Here is a 14,513-nt window from a genome sequence, read left to right on the forward strand (position 1 = left end):
AAGCCCAACTGCCCTTTTTGTTCCTATGCCTGCTTGCACACATCTGAAACTCTGGTGATCTGGCAATCAAGACTTAATCGATTGCCCGCCCCTCAGCCTACTTGGTGGTGGAGGAAATGGGTATGGACCTGCGCCTGTTTAAAGCCCCACAACAAATGCCTACGGTGCCCACTGCAGTTGGTCAGTCCACCCCACAGACTTCCCTGCCAGGCTGCCTGATGTGCTGATGCTACTTAACTTTGTCTGTGATTACTTTTACTTTGTTGCAGCTTCAACTGTTGGTAAAGCGCTATATAAATCAATATGTATTGTATTGTATTGTATTGAATTGTCTATTTGCATCAATAGACAGCACTCAAAGGTGCATACCTGTCTGTTGCGCATGCAGCATTGGGTCTTTCTGACCACTATTTAATCCACTTAATTCGCACATACAGACAGAAACTCAAATGTGTAAAACCGGTAGTCAAGACAGTTAAAAAATGGACTGATGAAGCAAAGTTATCGCTACAAGAATGCTTAGACTGCATTGATTGGAGCGTCTTTGAAACTTCAACGGGCACATTGGATTAATACACAGACACTGCAACATCATACATTAATTTCTGTGAGGACATGTGTGTACCAACAAAGTCCTTCCGCTCATTCAGCAACAACAAGCCATGGTTCACTCCCAAACTCAGGCAGCTTAGGAAAGAGAAAGAGTCCGCATTTAGAAACGGCGATCGGGCGCTTTACAAACTCCCCCGAAACAGATTGACAAAGGAAATTAACATCGCAAAGAAGAGTTATGCAGAGAGGCTTAACAAACAATTCTCTGCTAACGACTCTGCATCGGTGTGGAATGGCCTGAAAGCAATAACAAATTATTGTTTACCATCACCCCAAGCAGTGTACAACAATAATCTGGCTGATGACCTTAATACATTCTTTTGCCGATTTGAAAAGGGAACCCCCATTTCTCTCATATGCCCACCATTACCAGAAACTACCGTATCTCCGCCCTCTGCCCTACAGATCCACGAACTGGACGTGAGACGGCTCTTCAAGCAGCAGAAGATCAAGAAAGCTGCAGGACCTGACAGACTGTCCCCCTCCTGCCTGAAAGTCTGCGCTGACCAGCTGGCTCCGGTCTTCACACGAATCTTCAACAGATCCCTGGAGCAGTGTGAAGTCCCATCCTGCTTCAAACAGTCTACTATCGTCCCAGTTCCAAAGAAACCAGCACCCTCGGGATTGAACGACTACAGACCTGTTGCTCTGACGTCTGTGGTCATGAAGTCCTTTGAACGCCTCGTGCTGAACCACCTAAAGAACATCACCGGACCTCTGCTAGATCCTCTTCAGTTTGCCTACCGGGCAAACAGGTCTGTGGAGGATGCAGTCAACATCGGACTGCACCACATCCTCGACCACCTTGACAACACAGGAACCTACGCAAGGATCCTGTTTGTGGACTACAGCTCTGCGTTCAATACCATCATCCCAGAACTCCTCATCCCCAAACTTCTCCGGCTTGGTGTGTCCCCCACGATCTGCCAGTGGACCCTCAGCTTCCTGACAGGACGGACACAACAGGTCAGACTGGGAAATATATCATCCACAACACGAACCATGAGCACTGGAGCCCCGCAGGGATGCGTCCTCTCTCCATTGCTCTTCTCTCTCTACACAAACGACCGCACCTCAACGCACCCAGCTGTCAAATTCATAAAGTTCGCAGACGACACCACGGTCATCGGTCTCATCAAAGACGGCGACGAGTCTGCGTACCGACAACAAGTGGAGCAGCTGGAGCTCTGGTGCAGCCGTCACAACCTGGAGCTGAACACGCTCAAGACAGTTGAGATGATGGTGGACTTCAGGAAACATCCATCACCACAGCTACCCCTCACACTATCCAACTGCCTGGTGTCAACCGTTGAGACCTTCAAGTTCCTGGGAATCACAGTCTCCCAGGACATGAAGTGGGAGGTCAACACCAACTCTATCCTGAAAAAGGCCCAACAGAGAATGTACTTCCTGAGGCTGCTAAAGAAGCATGGCCTGCCACAGGAGGTGCTGCAACATTTCTACACGGCTGTCATCGAATCCATCCTGTGTTCTTCCATCACCGTTTGGTTCGGGGCCGCCACAAAAATGGACAAAATCCGACTTCAACGGACAGTTAGGACGGCGGAAAAAATCATTGGCACCGCCCTACCCACTCTCGAGGACTTGCACACTGCAAGAATCCACACTAGGGCGCGGAAAATCCGACTGGACCCTCCGCACCCTGCCCACCACCTTTTCCAGCTACTCCCCTCAGGCAGGCGCTACCGATCCATGCGCACCAAATCCAGCAGACATTTAAACAGCTTCTTCCCCCAAGCCACTAACTCTTTGAACAGTAGCCCAAATGGAATTGTATAGTGCCTCTTTGCAATTTTTTTCTGATGATACTAGTGCAGCGTGTTCGACCGGAAACAAATTCCTTGTGTGTTCTACATACTTGGCAATAAAGATGATTCTGATAGAACACGATTTCTGCCTTTTGTGTCCCAAAAGTGTGTCAGACCATAACAGAAACATTAGCAGCACCAGGTTCCAGCGCAGATTTACACAACTCTATAATCTCCACGTCTGCTGATCATGAGTCCTAAGTGTGTAATTTTTCACCTACTTTCTATGGAAAGAACATCATGATGACACTACCATGCCAAATTTAATTAGACAGAGAAAGCCTTTTACTATACAGTGAGACCTCAACTTACGAACTTAATAGGTTCCCAGACAGAGTGTGTAAGGTGAAAAGTGTGTATCTCAAAAAAAAAATTACCATAGGAAACCATTAAAATGGGAATAATCCATTACCGGGTTTCCATAAAATATACTTTTCAACTAAATAAGCCTTAAAACTACACACAACATACCTTATTCTATGTATAATAAATGTGTAAAACCTTCCATAAGGACTGTTGGTAACTTTACCTCTGGTGTGGCTTCTCTTCTTTTTTCTTTGGAGACTCCTCATCATTTCTGCTGAATAAAAACCTCTTAATTGACACCTGTTGCTTTCTGACTTGTAAGGTCTTACAAAGCTGAGGCATCACATTATTGTTCATCATGTTGATGATTGTCATAGCCACAGTCTTTTCTGGATGGAACTGCACATCATTCCACTTTGCCAACATTGCCTTGATGAGCTCACTTGATGCTGCAGCCATCTCCTCCTTGCCCTCAGATTTTGTCGAACCATCCGTTACTGGCTTGAAAATCCTCAATAAGCGCCGAACTTCCAGGTTGGCGCATGGCGATATCGGCGTGAATTCGCCGTGCTTTCTGGCATATAATAGCTTTACTCACGTTGTCGCCGGATAGCTCCTTTTCGTTAATTCAAATTAACAGAAGTTTTTCAACTTCTTCGATTGCCCGAGACCGTCGCTTTGAGAGCATGGAAACACCTTTTGCAACAGACGCACCTTTGATGGCTTTTCTGTTCCGGAGAATGGTAGCAATGGTTGACGTAGCATAGCCGTGCTCAGCCACCAAAGACAACAAATGCACACCTCGTTCGTGTTTTTCAATCATCTCCTTCTGTTCGTAAGATGAAAAGTTGTTAATATAAGGTGCTCGTAAGTTGAGGTCTCACTGTACATACATCACCTGTAAATGTCCCTGCTTTTGGCCCTAATAAAGTTTCTTATTTTATAGTACCCATTTGTACTTGTCATCATACTGTGACACTGTGAGAGCATATGTAAAATGATTTGCTCTCTCACCTGGAATTCATGTAAGGCCACATCGATGAACGTCTTCAGAGGCTTCAGAACACACTTGTGCATGGCCTTTTCCAGCACCTGTTCTGTTGAATATCAAGCATCACATAACATTCTTTTTTTAAGCAGGTGCATTCATTCATCAGCATGCTGATTCACTGTGGCGAATCAGGAAAATAAGAAGACGCTAACTACATGTACCCGGGGTGAACAGTTACACGATTGATCCTGCATGATTTTTATGTACTTTTGTTGGTGTGGTCCTTATGTTGCCTGAAGGAGGATGTTTGTGCTGTACTACAGAGACACTAGGGTTTGCATCTATGTGGGCACAGTATGTCAAAGTAGCTGTGAATATTTAAACAACGACAAACTGAACCCAATATTCACTCACTCACTGACATTCCCGAATTTATTTGTGAATTTGAAAATATGACGTGGAGCGCCTGTCCTGAATTTGTTCGAGTTTTGGTTTTTCTTGTGGGGGTGCCGATGAAGTGCTGGTCAGACCTCTAGCAATGTTTTTTTTCCCTTTGATGAGGGGGCAGCATTTGCCTTTTATACGGCCGCCCCCACTTGCACCTCATATTACTCAAGACCCATATAACTTAAGAATTAACTTTCTTTCTGATGAAGAGAGTCTCAGGTTTCTTATGCTGCATTGAATGTTTATGTAGTCCTAACACGCACTATTCTGTGGGTCCTGGAACTTGAGTGAAAATGACAAAAACCCTGGCACCGGAGTGGACACATTTTTTTTCCACGTCTGGCAGTAAATGACTTCATATATGAGGGAACCGGAGCCACTGTTTAGGCCTGACATCAGCAACATTCTTATTTTTCCCCCGGTGATTGTATTCCAGTGCAGTGTAATGCCTGAAGTTTTGTAATAAGTAAAGTTCATTTCCAACAAATGTCACCAACAACTTTAATTCAGTAATGCCTGTCTTTTAAATCACCCACAGATCTCAGCAGTGGGCAGATAAAAAATGTGGGGGAAAACAATAGAAGAAATAAGAAAATGGACACATCCGTTGCCCTCGCTGAAACTCAACACAATATTTTAAGCACTTCCAATAGATTAGGAAGAAGATGGCCAAGGACCGTGGTTTTTTTTAACCAACAAATGATGTCCAGGGTAAAAACGCTTGACGGTTTTCATGAAATGGGACGCAAAACGATTCAAGGACACTGATTCATAAGTGGAATGTTCCAATTATTTTGTTGGGCGGCTTGGTCGGTGAGTGCCAAGCGCGTCAACTTCACAGTTCAATTCCAGTTCCGGCCTTAAAGCGGTTCGGGAAATGAATGAATGAATGAATGAATGAATGAATGAATGAATGTTATTTTGGTGAGAACAATTTTACACTTAAATCCAGTGCACACGTGATCAACCAAATGGTCTTGTTACACACATTCTCCTGTCGTTGAGATGAAAATGACACAATGCAGAAGATTGGTTTAGCCCCATAAAAAGTGGTCACCATGTCCTGACGCAGACAAGAGCCATTAGGAGCCCCACAGAAAATGTAGTGTGCTTTAATAGTAATTCCACTTAAACATTTTTGGCTTTGAGTAGCGACATTCTGCACACAACGGTGGCCATTCTGTGGGTATTGCATGAGGTGGGTCCAAAGAATTAGATTTTGATTTTTGTGTTGTTTTTTTTTGTCCTTTCAGTCTGACCAAGCTGGGTGGGAGGATGACTCCAAGTGCCCACTACTGATGAATCGCCTGTGGCTTTTACTTCCTAGATTATATGGTATTATCTCATACAACGGAGAAACGAAACTGAGAGTGTCATCGCTTGGATTAAAAAAAAAAACAACACAATACACAATGTGTTTACACCCACAAATGGTTCTTTTGCTCGGACAAAGCTTCCAAAGACTTCAAATATAATGACTGTCTTACCAATCACATCTTCAGGGATGAGCGATTCGATCGGAGGGTCCAGCTCAGAGCTTTGGCACAGGTAAGCTTTCATCTGCGTCATAAACTGTCTGAGTGTCTGCAAAAAATCCTCTCCTGATGTGTGGCAACCACGATTCTCCTGAACAAAGCTGATATAGTCCTGGATCAGTGAGCCAAAATATGTACTTTTATCCCTAGACAGCTCTGCTATCTTTTTCACTGTCCGTCTCTCTGGAGTCATCAAAGATGTGAGCATACCACTGACCTTGCGTAGGCGTCCTTTCAAGGCCCGGGGAAGAATAAATGATCCCCCTCCACTTAGACTCACACCCACCCTGCGACTTCGAGCCTTAAAGGACGGACGAAGACGCATTTCCAAGTCAGCCTCGAGGCCCACCCCGTAGTCCTCCTCGACTTCTTCTTCACCATTCTCGTCATCATCATCGTCATCCTCACTTGTGTCCTCTACATTCTCCGGATGGTTAAGATGGCATGACTGGCTGGAGCCCAGACCCAGGGAGAACCCGGGACACTGTGAATATTCCAATGAATCAGATGACGAAGTTGACATGCTCATGTCACTAAGCCGTTGAAGTCTCCTCTCGTTTTGGATCAATGGACTCACGCTGCTGTCCTCCAGTGGAAGATCGTCCGGAAAGGAAGCGGGGAGCTTGACTCTTGACAAAGCTTGAGCAATGGTCTCATCATCAAGGGCAACGTGGCAGTGGTGGTCCACAACAGGCTTATTCGGTCTTGGGGGTGGTGGGTTTGGAGGCGCAGGGATTGGCGATCTTGGTGACCCTTTGAGTGAGCTGCTGTGTTTAATACCAACTGTCGGTCGAGGAGGGGCCGGGCGCCGGGTGGGGGCACGCTGTTGACCTGGGGCCACGGGAATGGCCATTGGCATGCTTTTTGGTCTGGTGGTAAGAGCTGGAACCCCAGGTGGCGGTGGAGCCGGTCGCTTGCGTGGCATCAAGCGAGGAGGAGGAGGACGAGGAGGCGGGTGCGATTTACGCTTCACTTTAATTTCTGCTGGGTGTTGCTTGATCTCTTGACGGCCACTTGGGGGTTTCATAGACACATTGTTCGACTCGTGTGAAGTTGAATCCTCTGTACAGCAGCGGTGCTGCCGAGTCTGGAAAAACAATGGGTTGACAAAGCAGAGAGTAGCATTCGAATGCCTATTGTGACTTTGAGAAGGAGTCCAGTGACGTAATGTTGGTGGTGCGCTGTCACATTTGGGCCCAGTATGACACTGCTCCAAACCCTGTTCCTCGTTGGTCCTGCTTATCCGTTGGGGGCTTAGAGTTCGGCTTGAAGGTCGACGAGGAGGGTAGGAGGTCGCCCGCTGACTGGACAGGGCAGAGTCCCAAAAGCCTGTAAAAGAGACAGACATGAAAACATATAATGGCTTGTATACATTATGGCTAACTCATTTAGCAAACTTTCTACACGCAGAGCAAACCGCCTCATTCTCATGTCTAGCTCACCACTGATTCAAAGTTTTCCTTGAAAGGGTTTGAAGTTATGCTCTGTTCAATGTGTGTTCCCTTCTTCTCGCTGGTGGCCAAAACTCCAAGTGAGTCAGTCCTGCGTCTCTTTGCCCTTTGCTGTGTGTGATCCAGTGTGTGCGTCGTAAAGCCACAGAGAGGGAGTCGCCAATGTTATTCATGGGGTGGTGGGCGTGAACTCAACAAAGTGCAACATATTTCCAGTTCCTCCATTCCCCTTTCAGCTGTGCTCTCTTGCAAATGTTTGAACTGAGCAAGAGTGCCGTCCAGTATAGTTTCTGGATTCCTGATCACTCCTGCAGCGTGAGTTACTGACTTAGCATCAGCTGTATTCTGTATATTCATACAATATAATATGTATCTCCTAAAAAAATGTCTATATGCTGTTGTCATTTTCAATGACAATGACGTTTGTCATGACCTTCTTTGAACCTAATATTCTTTTGTTGATCTTTGAAGAGAGCCTACACAAAAAAGGTCACAGATGTCTTTCAAAAATAACACTTTGACCAAAGTGACAAAGAAGAGCACAGGTTTGTGTGCATCATATCTATTTTAGTCCTCGTACCGACATATGCGGCGGTCTAAAAAAGGATACGTTGACTGCTACATTTCTGCACAGCTGCGGTGTGTCTGTCCTTCTGTCTTCAGATTGAAGGACTTCATTTGTGTTCAAGCAAGCCAGTGAAGCTATGTGTTGTACGGGATTTATATGGAACTGAATAATCATTTGTCTATAATAAATCTTCTTTTCCTTTCAGGGATCGCCACAGTGAATCAGTGTCCTCCATCTTCAGAGGTTTGATTCGCATGTTTGTTTTGGCCAAGCTTTTACATCGGATGCCCTTCATGACACAACCCTCTGGATTTATCCGGGCTTGGGACCGGCACAATAAGACACTGGCTTGTGTCTCTTTGTGGTTACAGAACAAGCAACGCTCCGAACTTAATAAAGGTGAAGATGCTTGATAAAAGGCCACCACCAACCCAAACACAAACACACAACACAACAAACACACAACATTTGCATGAGTGTCAGAGCGAAACTCGTCTTCAGCTGTTGGTAAATGCTTTTCGGTGTCGGACTCCTGATTGGGTGAAGCATATTAAGTGTGCGTGTGCGTGCACGTGTGTGTGTGTGTGTGTGTGTGTGTGTGTGTGTGTGTGTGTGTGTGTGTGTGTGTGCGTGCGCATGCGCGTCTGTACGTGTATGTAATTGATTAAATGTAATTGATGTGAACACATAAAAATAAAGGAGTCAAAGTATGCCAATGCTTCAGCATGAACACCATTTTGGGGGGATTAGGCTACTGACCGGCTACCAGCAGAGGCGCTATCAGGGATTTGCGGTCCTTGGAAATACTTCATAATTGGCCGTACAGTGTCAATGCTGTAAAATTATCTTTTTTTTCACCTGTGGCTGGCCACAAGTTTTACGAAAATAAGTGAATCAAAAATGTCTGGCAGCATACTTTTATTAATTCTGAACGGCCTCCTTTCAATACATTCAATTACCTGGTCCAAGTTGAGCCACCTCTTCCAGATCTTTTTGTGTCTTGGCTGATGCAATAGCGTTGGCGACTTTGAGGGGCATGGGCAACACATCCCTAATTAATAAGAAACACACAATTCAGAAATCCTATTCATCATGCAACAAAACACATCATGGATTAAATATTGACAACAGATCCAAAACAAATGTCTCTTATTTACCGGTATATTGTGGTATTTGTCAATCATTTCACCCAATGTGCTTGACTGTTATGATGTTGATTATCATGTATGAATGCTGAACAGCTATTTTTAAAGTATAGAGATACTTCAGCTTACGAACGCCTCACGGAGATTAAATTCGGGAGCATTTAGTCTTGGCTGACAAACTAGTTTTCGGCAGATGAACACCAAACCACACGGTCGAACAGCGCCATATTGGCTGGCGGACTAGTTTTCATCACCCCCTTTCTTTGAGTGCGGACGTGGTATGTTATCGAGGATACTTTTGCTATTATGGGAAAAGATGCTAAAACAAGACCCTACCACATGCTAGTTTTCAGCCGAAGAGGACACAAAAGAAAATTACGCTCGAGCAGAAGAAGGAGATCATCGAAAAACACGACCGAGGTGTGCGTTTGTCTGACTTAGCGTCCCAGTACCATGATGCTAAGTCGACCCTTGCTACCATCCTTAAGAACAAGGAAGCTATTCAGGGTGTTTCTGCGTTGTCTAAACAACGGTCTCAGGCAATAGAAGAGGTTGAAAAACTTCAGTTGATTTGGATTAATTAAAAGCAGCTAGCAGGGGACAGTGTGAGTGAGGGTATTATCGCAGAGAAAGCACGGCAACTTCACTTGGATATCATCAAGAGGCATCAGAGGAAGTTCGTCATCCATTGACAACTACCATCACAAATGTAAATAAAACGACTTTATTATAGAGTACATTTAATTTCTTTAATTACAATACACTAGATCATTTATTTTACATAAAAGAAGGTATATCTTGTGTAGTTTTAAGGCTTATTTCATAGAAAAGTTTGTTTTATAGGGACCTGGAACGTATTATTCTCATTTTAAACGTTTCTTATGGGAAATAAATGTTTGGAAGACAAACTTTTCACCTTACACACACTTTCTGAGAACCAATTAAGTTTGTAAGCTGATGTATGACTATAAATATGGCATGTAGATAATATGATTGTAAATCAAGAGACATGATAATGTCCTAACATTCCTTCATATAACCTACATTGTTGGACTCTGCATCCAATTTGTCAAAAACGCCAACATCCCCTGGCCGCATCGTATCACATGAAGACAAAAAGAGAGAAATTACGAAGTACAGTACCTGCTTATGCAGTAGAAAGCCACTAGGTGGAAAAGATCTGCAAAGCTGATTCCAGATCCATCAAGAGAAAATGCTAGAAAGCAATGAAAAATAGCTATGAAATGTTGTCTATACCTGCATAAATATAACAATGAATATTGTGTAGTCGATACAGTAATATCTGGTCATCCTAATATCCTGGCATCACTGACTTTCATAAAGGTAGGCTTCCTCATTGCATTATTGGCATAAACGAGAGTGTGAATGGTTGCATTCACTGAATATGTTCCACTCCAATGTGTGCAGGTTTAGAAAACCACCGGGTGAGCAGATGACCCACATGTCAACACAGACACGGCCTCGCATATGTACAGTCATATCAATGAATTGGGACAGCTGCAATGATGTCATTGTTTTACATGGCGATATGATCCTCACTTCCTGACATCGCAAGCGGCATTGTTAACTACAAGTTTTGTTTTTTTGTGTAGTGTGTAGTCTCTATCGCAGAAAAAAATATATATTCTCAAAGATTGCGTGAGTTGAAAATTGGGCTGTAAGAAGCACTGACTAGATTAAGACCTTTCAGATACAGATGCAGCTACAGACAGCAATTGCACATAATGATTCAACAAACAGTAAAAAAGAAATATATTAAAATAATCATTTGTTGCAGCCCTAGACATAACTAAATACAAATAAAAAGAAACATTTTTGTCGCACGTTTTTCTTTAATTGTGCTGCTCATTCTGGTACATGTGCCTTGACTACATGGATCGATACAAAAAGTGGGTTACATGGACCTTTTTTTTTTTTTGTAGGTTGCGGCTAGCTTGTCGATGTTTACAGGTAGAGTACATGTATTGTAATTTTTGAGAAGGTTTACAGAGTTCCCACATGGAACATCCAATATCGAGTGAGGAAATATTAAGCGCGATTCACAGAGCAAGATTAGCAGTTTTTTTGACGACGATACTAGTGCAGCGTGTTCTACCGGAAACAAATTCCTTGTGTGTTCTACATACTTGGCAATAAAGATGATTCTGATTCTGATTCTGATTCGGAAGATGTCATTTTTTGGGGCAGACTTCCAAAACATGACAGACCGCACGCATGAAAAAAAAGAAACCGTTTTTAACATACATACATTGTGCAATAATCAATGAAAGATTTAAACACACATATTTGACTTGAAAACATCTTCATATAAAGCAACAGTGCATATGAAACTTACTGTACTGGCTCTCTCTGACAGGGAAATGGCGGATGGAGCTCCCTGCCTGATCATTTTTCAGATGCACAGAGACGACCTTCCTCTGCAACGTGACTGACTTCCTTACTAAGAAAGCCTGCAACCCATACCATGGGAAAGCGTACATACTTACAAAAAATAGATGCGTGGTGATTATTTAAGATGGTGGTCCTCACCCCTGGTGGCTGTTTAAGTAGGATGCGTGCGGCCTGCTCTTCATTGACTGCCAGCAGCAGCCATACGGGGTGGGTGTGAGCCAGTCTCTCCAAGACACTCATCCTCCTCCGTAATGAATCATATCCATAGTCCCTTTCACATCTGGCGCGGCCACTTTGGGTGGACCCCGGATCAATAGCATTCACGTCCCCACACACCTCACTTTCCGGCCTGACAAAGACAGAATAGAGACTTCAGCCACTTGCTGTACCATAAGACCGACGTGACAGAGTTCCATGCCCCCATATGAACACAATTAAATAACCCTGAAGAACCCAACAACCATTTTCTTATTTTTATGAGTTATACATTAAATGACTGTACAAGTTCACTGAACACTAAAACATATGCTTTTTTATTTTAACCCTTTATGTCCTAATATTTTACAACTAGTTTAATCAATAAAACCTTTTTTGGGGGGGTAGCAGAATTTATAGGGGCCAAATTTGACCCAGTGGGTTCTCCAGGGTTTTAAGGTTGTTGTTTTTCTTTTATTTATTTATTTTTTTAACAAAATCAGATTGGAAAAAGGTTTTCGTCATTACACAGCAAAAGTGTTGACAACAACAATATACCCTTGTATGTCCAAGGACTCCGGATTCACTGTGGGAGAGGTGTGAACCATCTCCTTCTTTAATTCCCCAATCTCCAGAGCAAATGCATCAATCAACTGCAAAAATAAAGAATGAGAGGCTATGATAGATAAATGTAAGGAGGAGTAACAACAGCAGCAGTGAACCGAGCAAAAGGAATTTCCCAAACCAGGTGAAGACACAGATACCGATCTGGCTTTCGACAAGGGAAAGGGTTGGTCAGCCATCCTGTGTGTGTGTGTGTGTGTGTGTGTGTGTCTGTGTGTGTGTGTGTGTGTGTGTGTGTGTGTGTGTGTGTGTGTGTGTGTGTGTGTGTGTGTGTGTGTGTGTGTGTGTGCGTGTGTGCGCGCGCGCGCGTGTGAATGTTAATTTCCGACCGGCAGGAAACTAAACACAAAGCATTGTACACAACTACATCCTAAGTGTGAGAAAACGTATTGCTTTCCACTCAATGTTTGCACCGCTGGGACGATTCTGGGCCTTTTTGGAAGGGCAGGGGGGTCTCTCATATGTCATATCATGCATGCAAAATGATCTCATTGTACTCAGAATGTGTCTGCAAGGTGATCATTTTGGGGGTTTTACCTGCCTATTTTACTCTGCTGGGAAGTCGCATGAAATGAATTAATTACCGCACATGTGAGGTTGTTACTAAAGATGTAACCGTGTTGTAAATAGAGTACTGTATATCTCAGTTTCAAAGATTGCACAATACTGCCATGGGATGTGACTGTATTAAATGCTGCCAGTTTTGTGTATTTGGCTGTCCACTTGAGAAGTAAAACACAGCTCTCTGTTGTCAACTTTGAATCGATCCAAAATGCTGTGCACACCTTGACCTCGGCGGGGCAGTGTGAGATATGTGTGTGTACTGTACTGTATTGAAACACAATGAAACGCGTTGAGTGAAAAAAGGGCAGTATTTTTATTTTTTCTCTTCATTAAATGCTGTTAAACATTCAACAAGTGTTCCATAAAAATGAGGAAATTGGGATTTAAACTGCATCGCACGCTCACGCATGCACACAAACACACGCACACAGACAAAAATAAGTAGTCCAAAAAATTAGGACAAACAACAACAACAAAACTACGAGCCAATATGAGAATCTCCAGGTGCCGCCCCGCCAATAGGCAGCAGTGGTATGTATTTGGTGGTGAGTGAGTTTACTTATCCTTATTACTGGCACATTATTTCCCACACTATGTCAGTTAATGTAAAATAATTTTCAGCTCAGGCCGATTGTATTGTGCCGGCCTGAAAACCACAAAGTATAATGCACAGCCATAACATGCATGACGTAGAGAAGTCTCATGTTTTCATATTTTTTAATAGACCTTGTTTGTCCTCACTTGTATGACTGAAAATGTTGTATGAATATAATGAATATAACTAATAAAATGCTGTATTCTATTCAACTCAGATATTTATTATTTTTGTAAATGTTTTTGTAAATTTCTCCACTGCGAGACTAATAAAGGCAAATCCAATCCAATGATATGACCGTGCATTTCGGGTAATATATATCATTTTGGGTTTTTGTTTTACAAAATGCATGACCCATTTTAACCAACAAAGTGCAGTATTCTCCAGTGCCTTTCTCCAACACCAGCTCATTCAGCAAAGGCTTTCCGACTCAGTCAAGTCTACTTTGTTCATGCCTCAGAGCTCCCACCCACCCCAAACGTTTGGCATAGGGGTCAAAAAACGACTGCATAATACAAGGTAGCCCCCACATTGTGCAATCCATGTGGTGCAATAGCAACACAATATGACATTTATGTGTCAGAAAGGAACCAGTGGACTATTATGTGAATCGGGTTATTGTCTGGTAAAGGTCATAGTAACCATACATTGCACTACAGGGTGTCCCTCCAGGCCCACCGGAAACCGAATGTTGTTTGGAAGTCATAAAGCATAAGCGTCTATCACCAACCTACATAAAATATTTTCATGGAGTGCACTTATGCCACAAGAAATTATCAGAATCAGAATAAGAATCGTCTTTATTGGCCAAGTACAGTATGTAGACCACACAAGGAATTTGTCTGCGGTCATCCAGGCTGCACCGGTATCATCATGAACAAGGAATGACCAAGAAGCATGGAAGGACATTCCGTAATATAAGTGTATGATTGTGCATTGGTACCACCAAATGACAGCTGTTATAGAATGTGCAAAGCATCAAGCAAAGCTAAAACGATGAGTGTTAGAATACATTACTATATCAGACAGTTAGTGCAGAATATCATGAACTGACCAGTACCAGTATTTGTCGGACAATAAGTGTGCAATTATGTCATTGAGCGCTTTAAAGTGTCTAGTTCTGTGGAATATAGGTCAGTGACAACGGTTTTAGTGACTACAGTGCTGTAGCTACAATGATTATAGCAGTAATGCTGTTCCACAGGGTTGTACAAAAGTGTAAGAACCACTATACCAGTA

At 43.2% G+C, this 14,513-nt stretch overlaps 1 protein-coding gene and 1 long non-coding RNA gene across 6 annotated transcripts in view; one reads left to right on the forward strand and one right to left on the reverse strand.

Annotated features, from left to right (window-relative positions):
* rin2b (Ras and Rab interactor 2b) overlaps nt 1-14,513 on the reverse strand; it is a 59,019-nt gene that overhangs the window by 30,943 nt on the left and 13,563 nt on the right. For 4 of the 5 annotated variants that reach the window (XR_016116144.1, XM_089005505.1, XM_089005503.1 and 1 more), the window contains exons 3-9: nt 12,050-12,144; nt 11,435-11,645; nt 11,241-11,355; nt 10,028-10,100; nt 8,699-8,790; nt 5,673-7,049; nt 3,762-3,844 (exon numbers count right to left, since the gene is read on the reverse strand). Coding sequence is in view for 3 of the 5 variants with exons in the window: in XM_089005505.1 (XP_088861631.1) it covers nt 3,762-3,844; nt 5,673-7,049; nt 8,699-8,790; nt 10,028-10,100; nt 11,241-11,355; nt 11,435-11,645; nt 12,050-12,144 (2,046 nt within the window). In the remaining 2 variants the exon portion in view is untranslated. The remainder of the gene's footprint in view (nt 1-3,761; nt 3,845-5,672; nt 7,050-8,698; nt 8,791-10,027; nt 10,101-11,240; nt 11,356-11,434; nt 11,646-12,049; nt 12,145-14,513) is intronic. The other variant, XR_016116145.1, reaches the window with a different exon arrangement.
* On the forward strand, nt 7,438-7,871 carry LOC148892023 (uncharacterized). Its single transcript, XR_016116146.1, has 3 exons — nt 7,438-7,486; nt 7,643-7,716; nt 7,835-7,871. It is a non-coding gene; the product is annotated as an uncharacterized LOC148892023 (long non-coding RNA).

The sequence above is a fragment of the Hippocampus bargibanti genome, linkage group LG10 (genome assembly GCF_051943395.1).
Source record: "Hippocampus bargibanti isolate YZ-2025 linkage group LG10, ASM5194339v1, whole genome shotgun sequence".
Lineage (NCBI taxonomy): Eukaryota > Metazoa > Chordata > Actinopteri > Syngnathiformes > Syngnathidae > Hippocampus > Hippocampus bargibanti.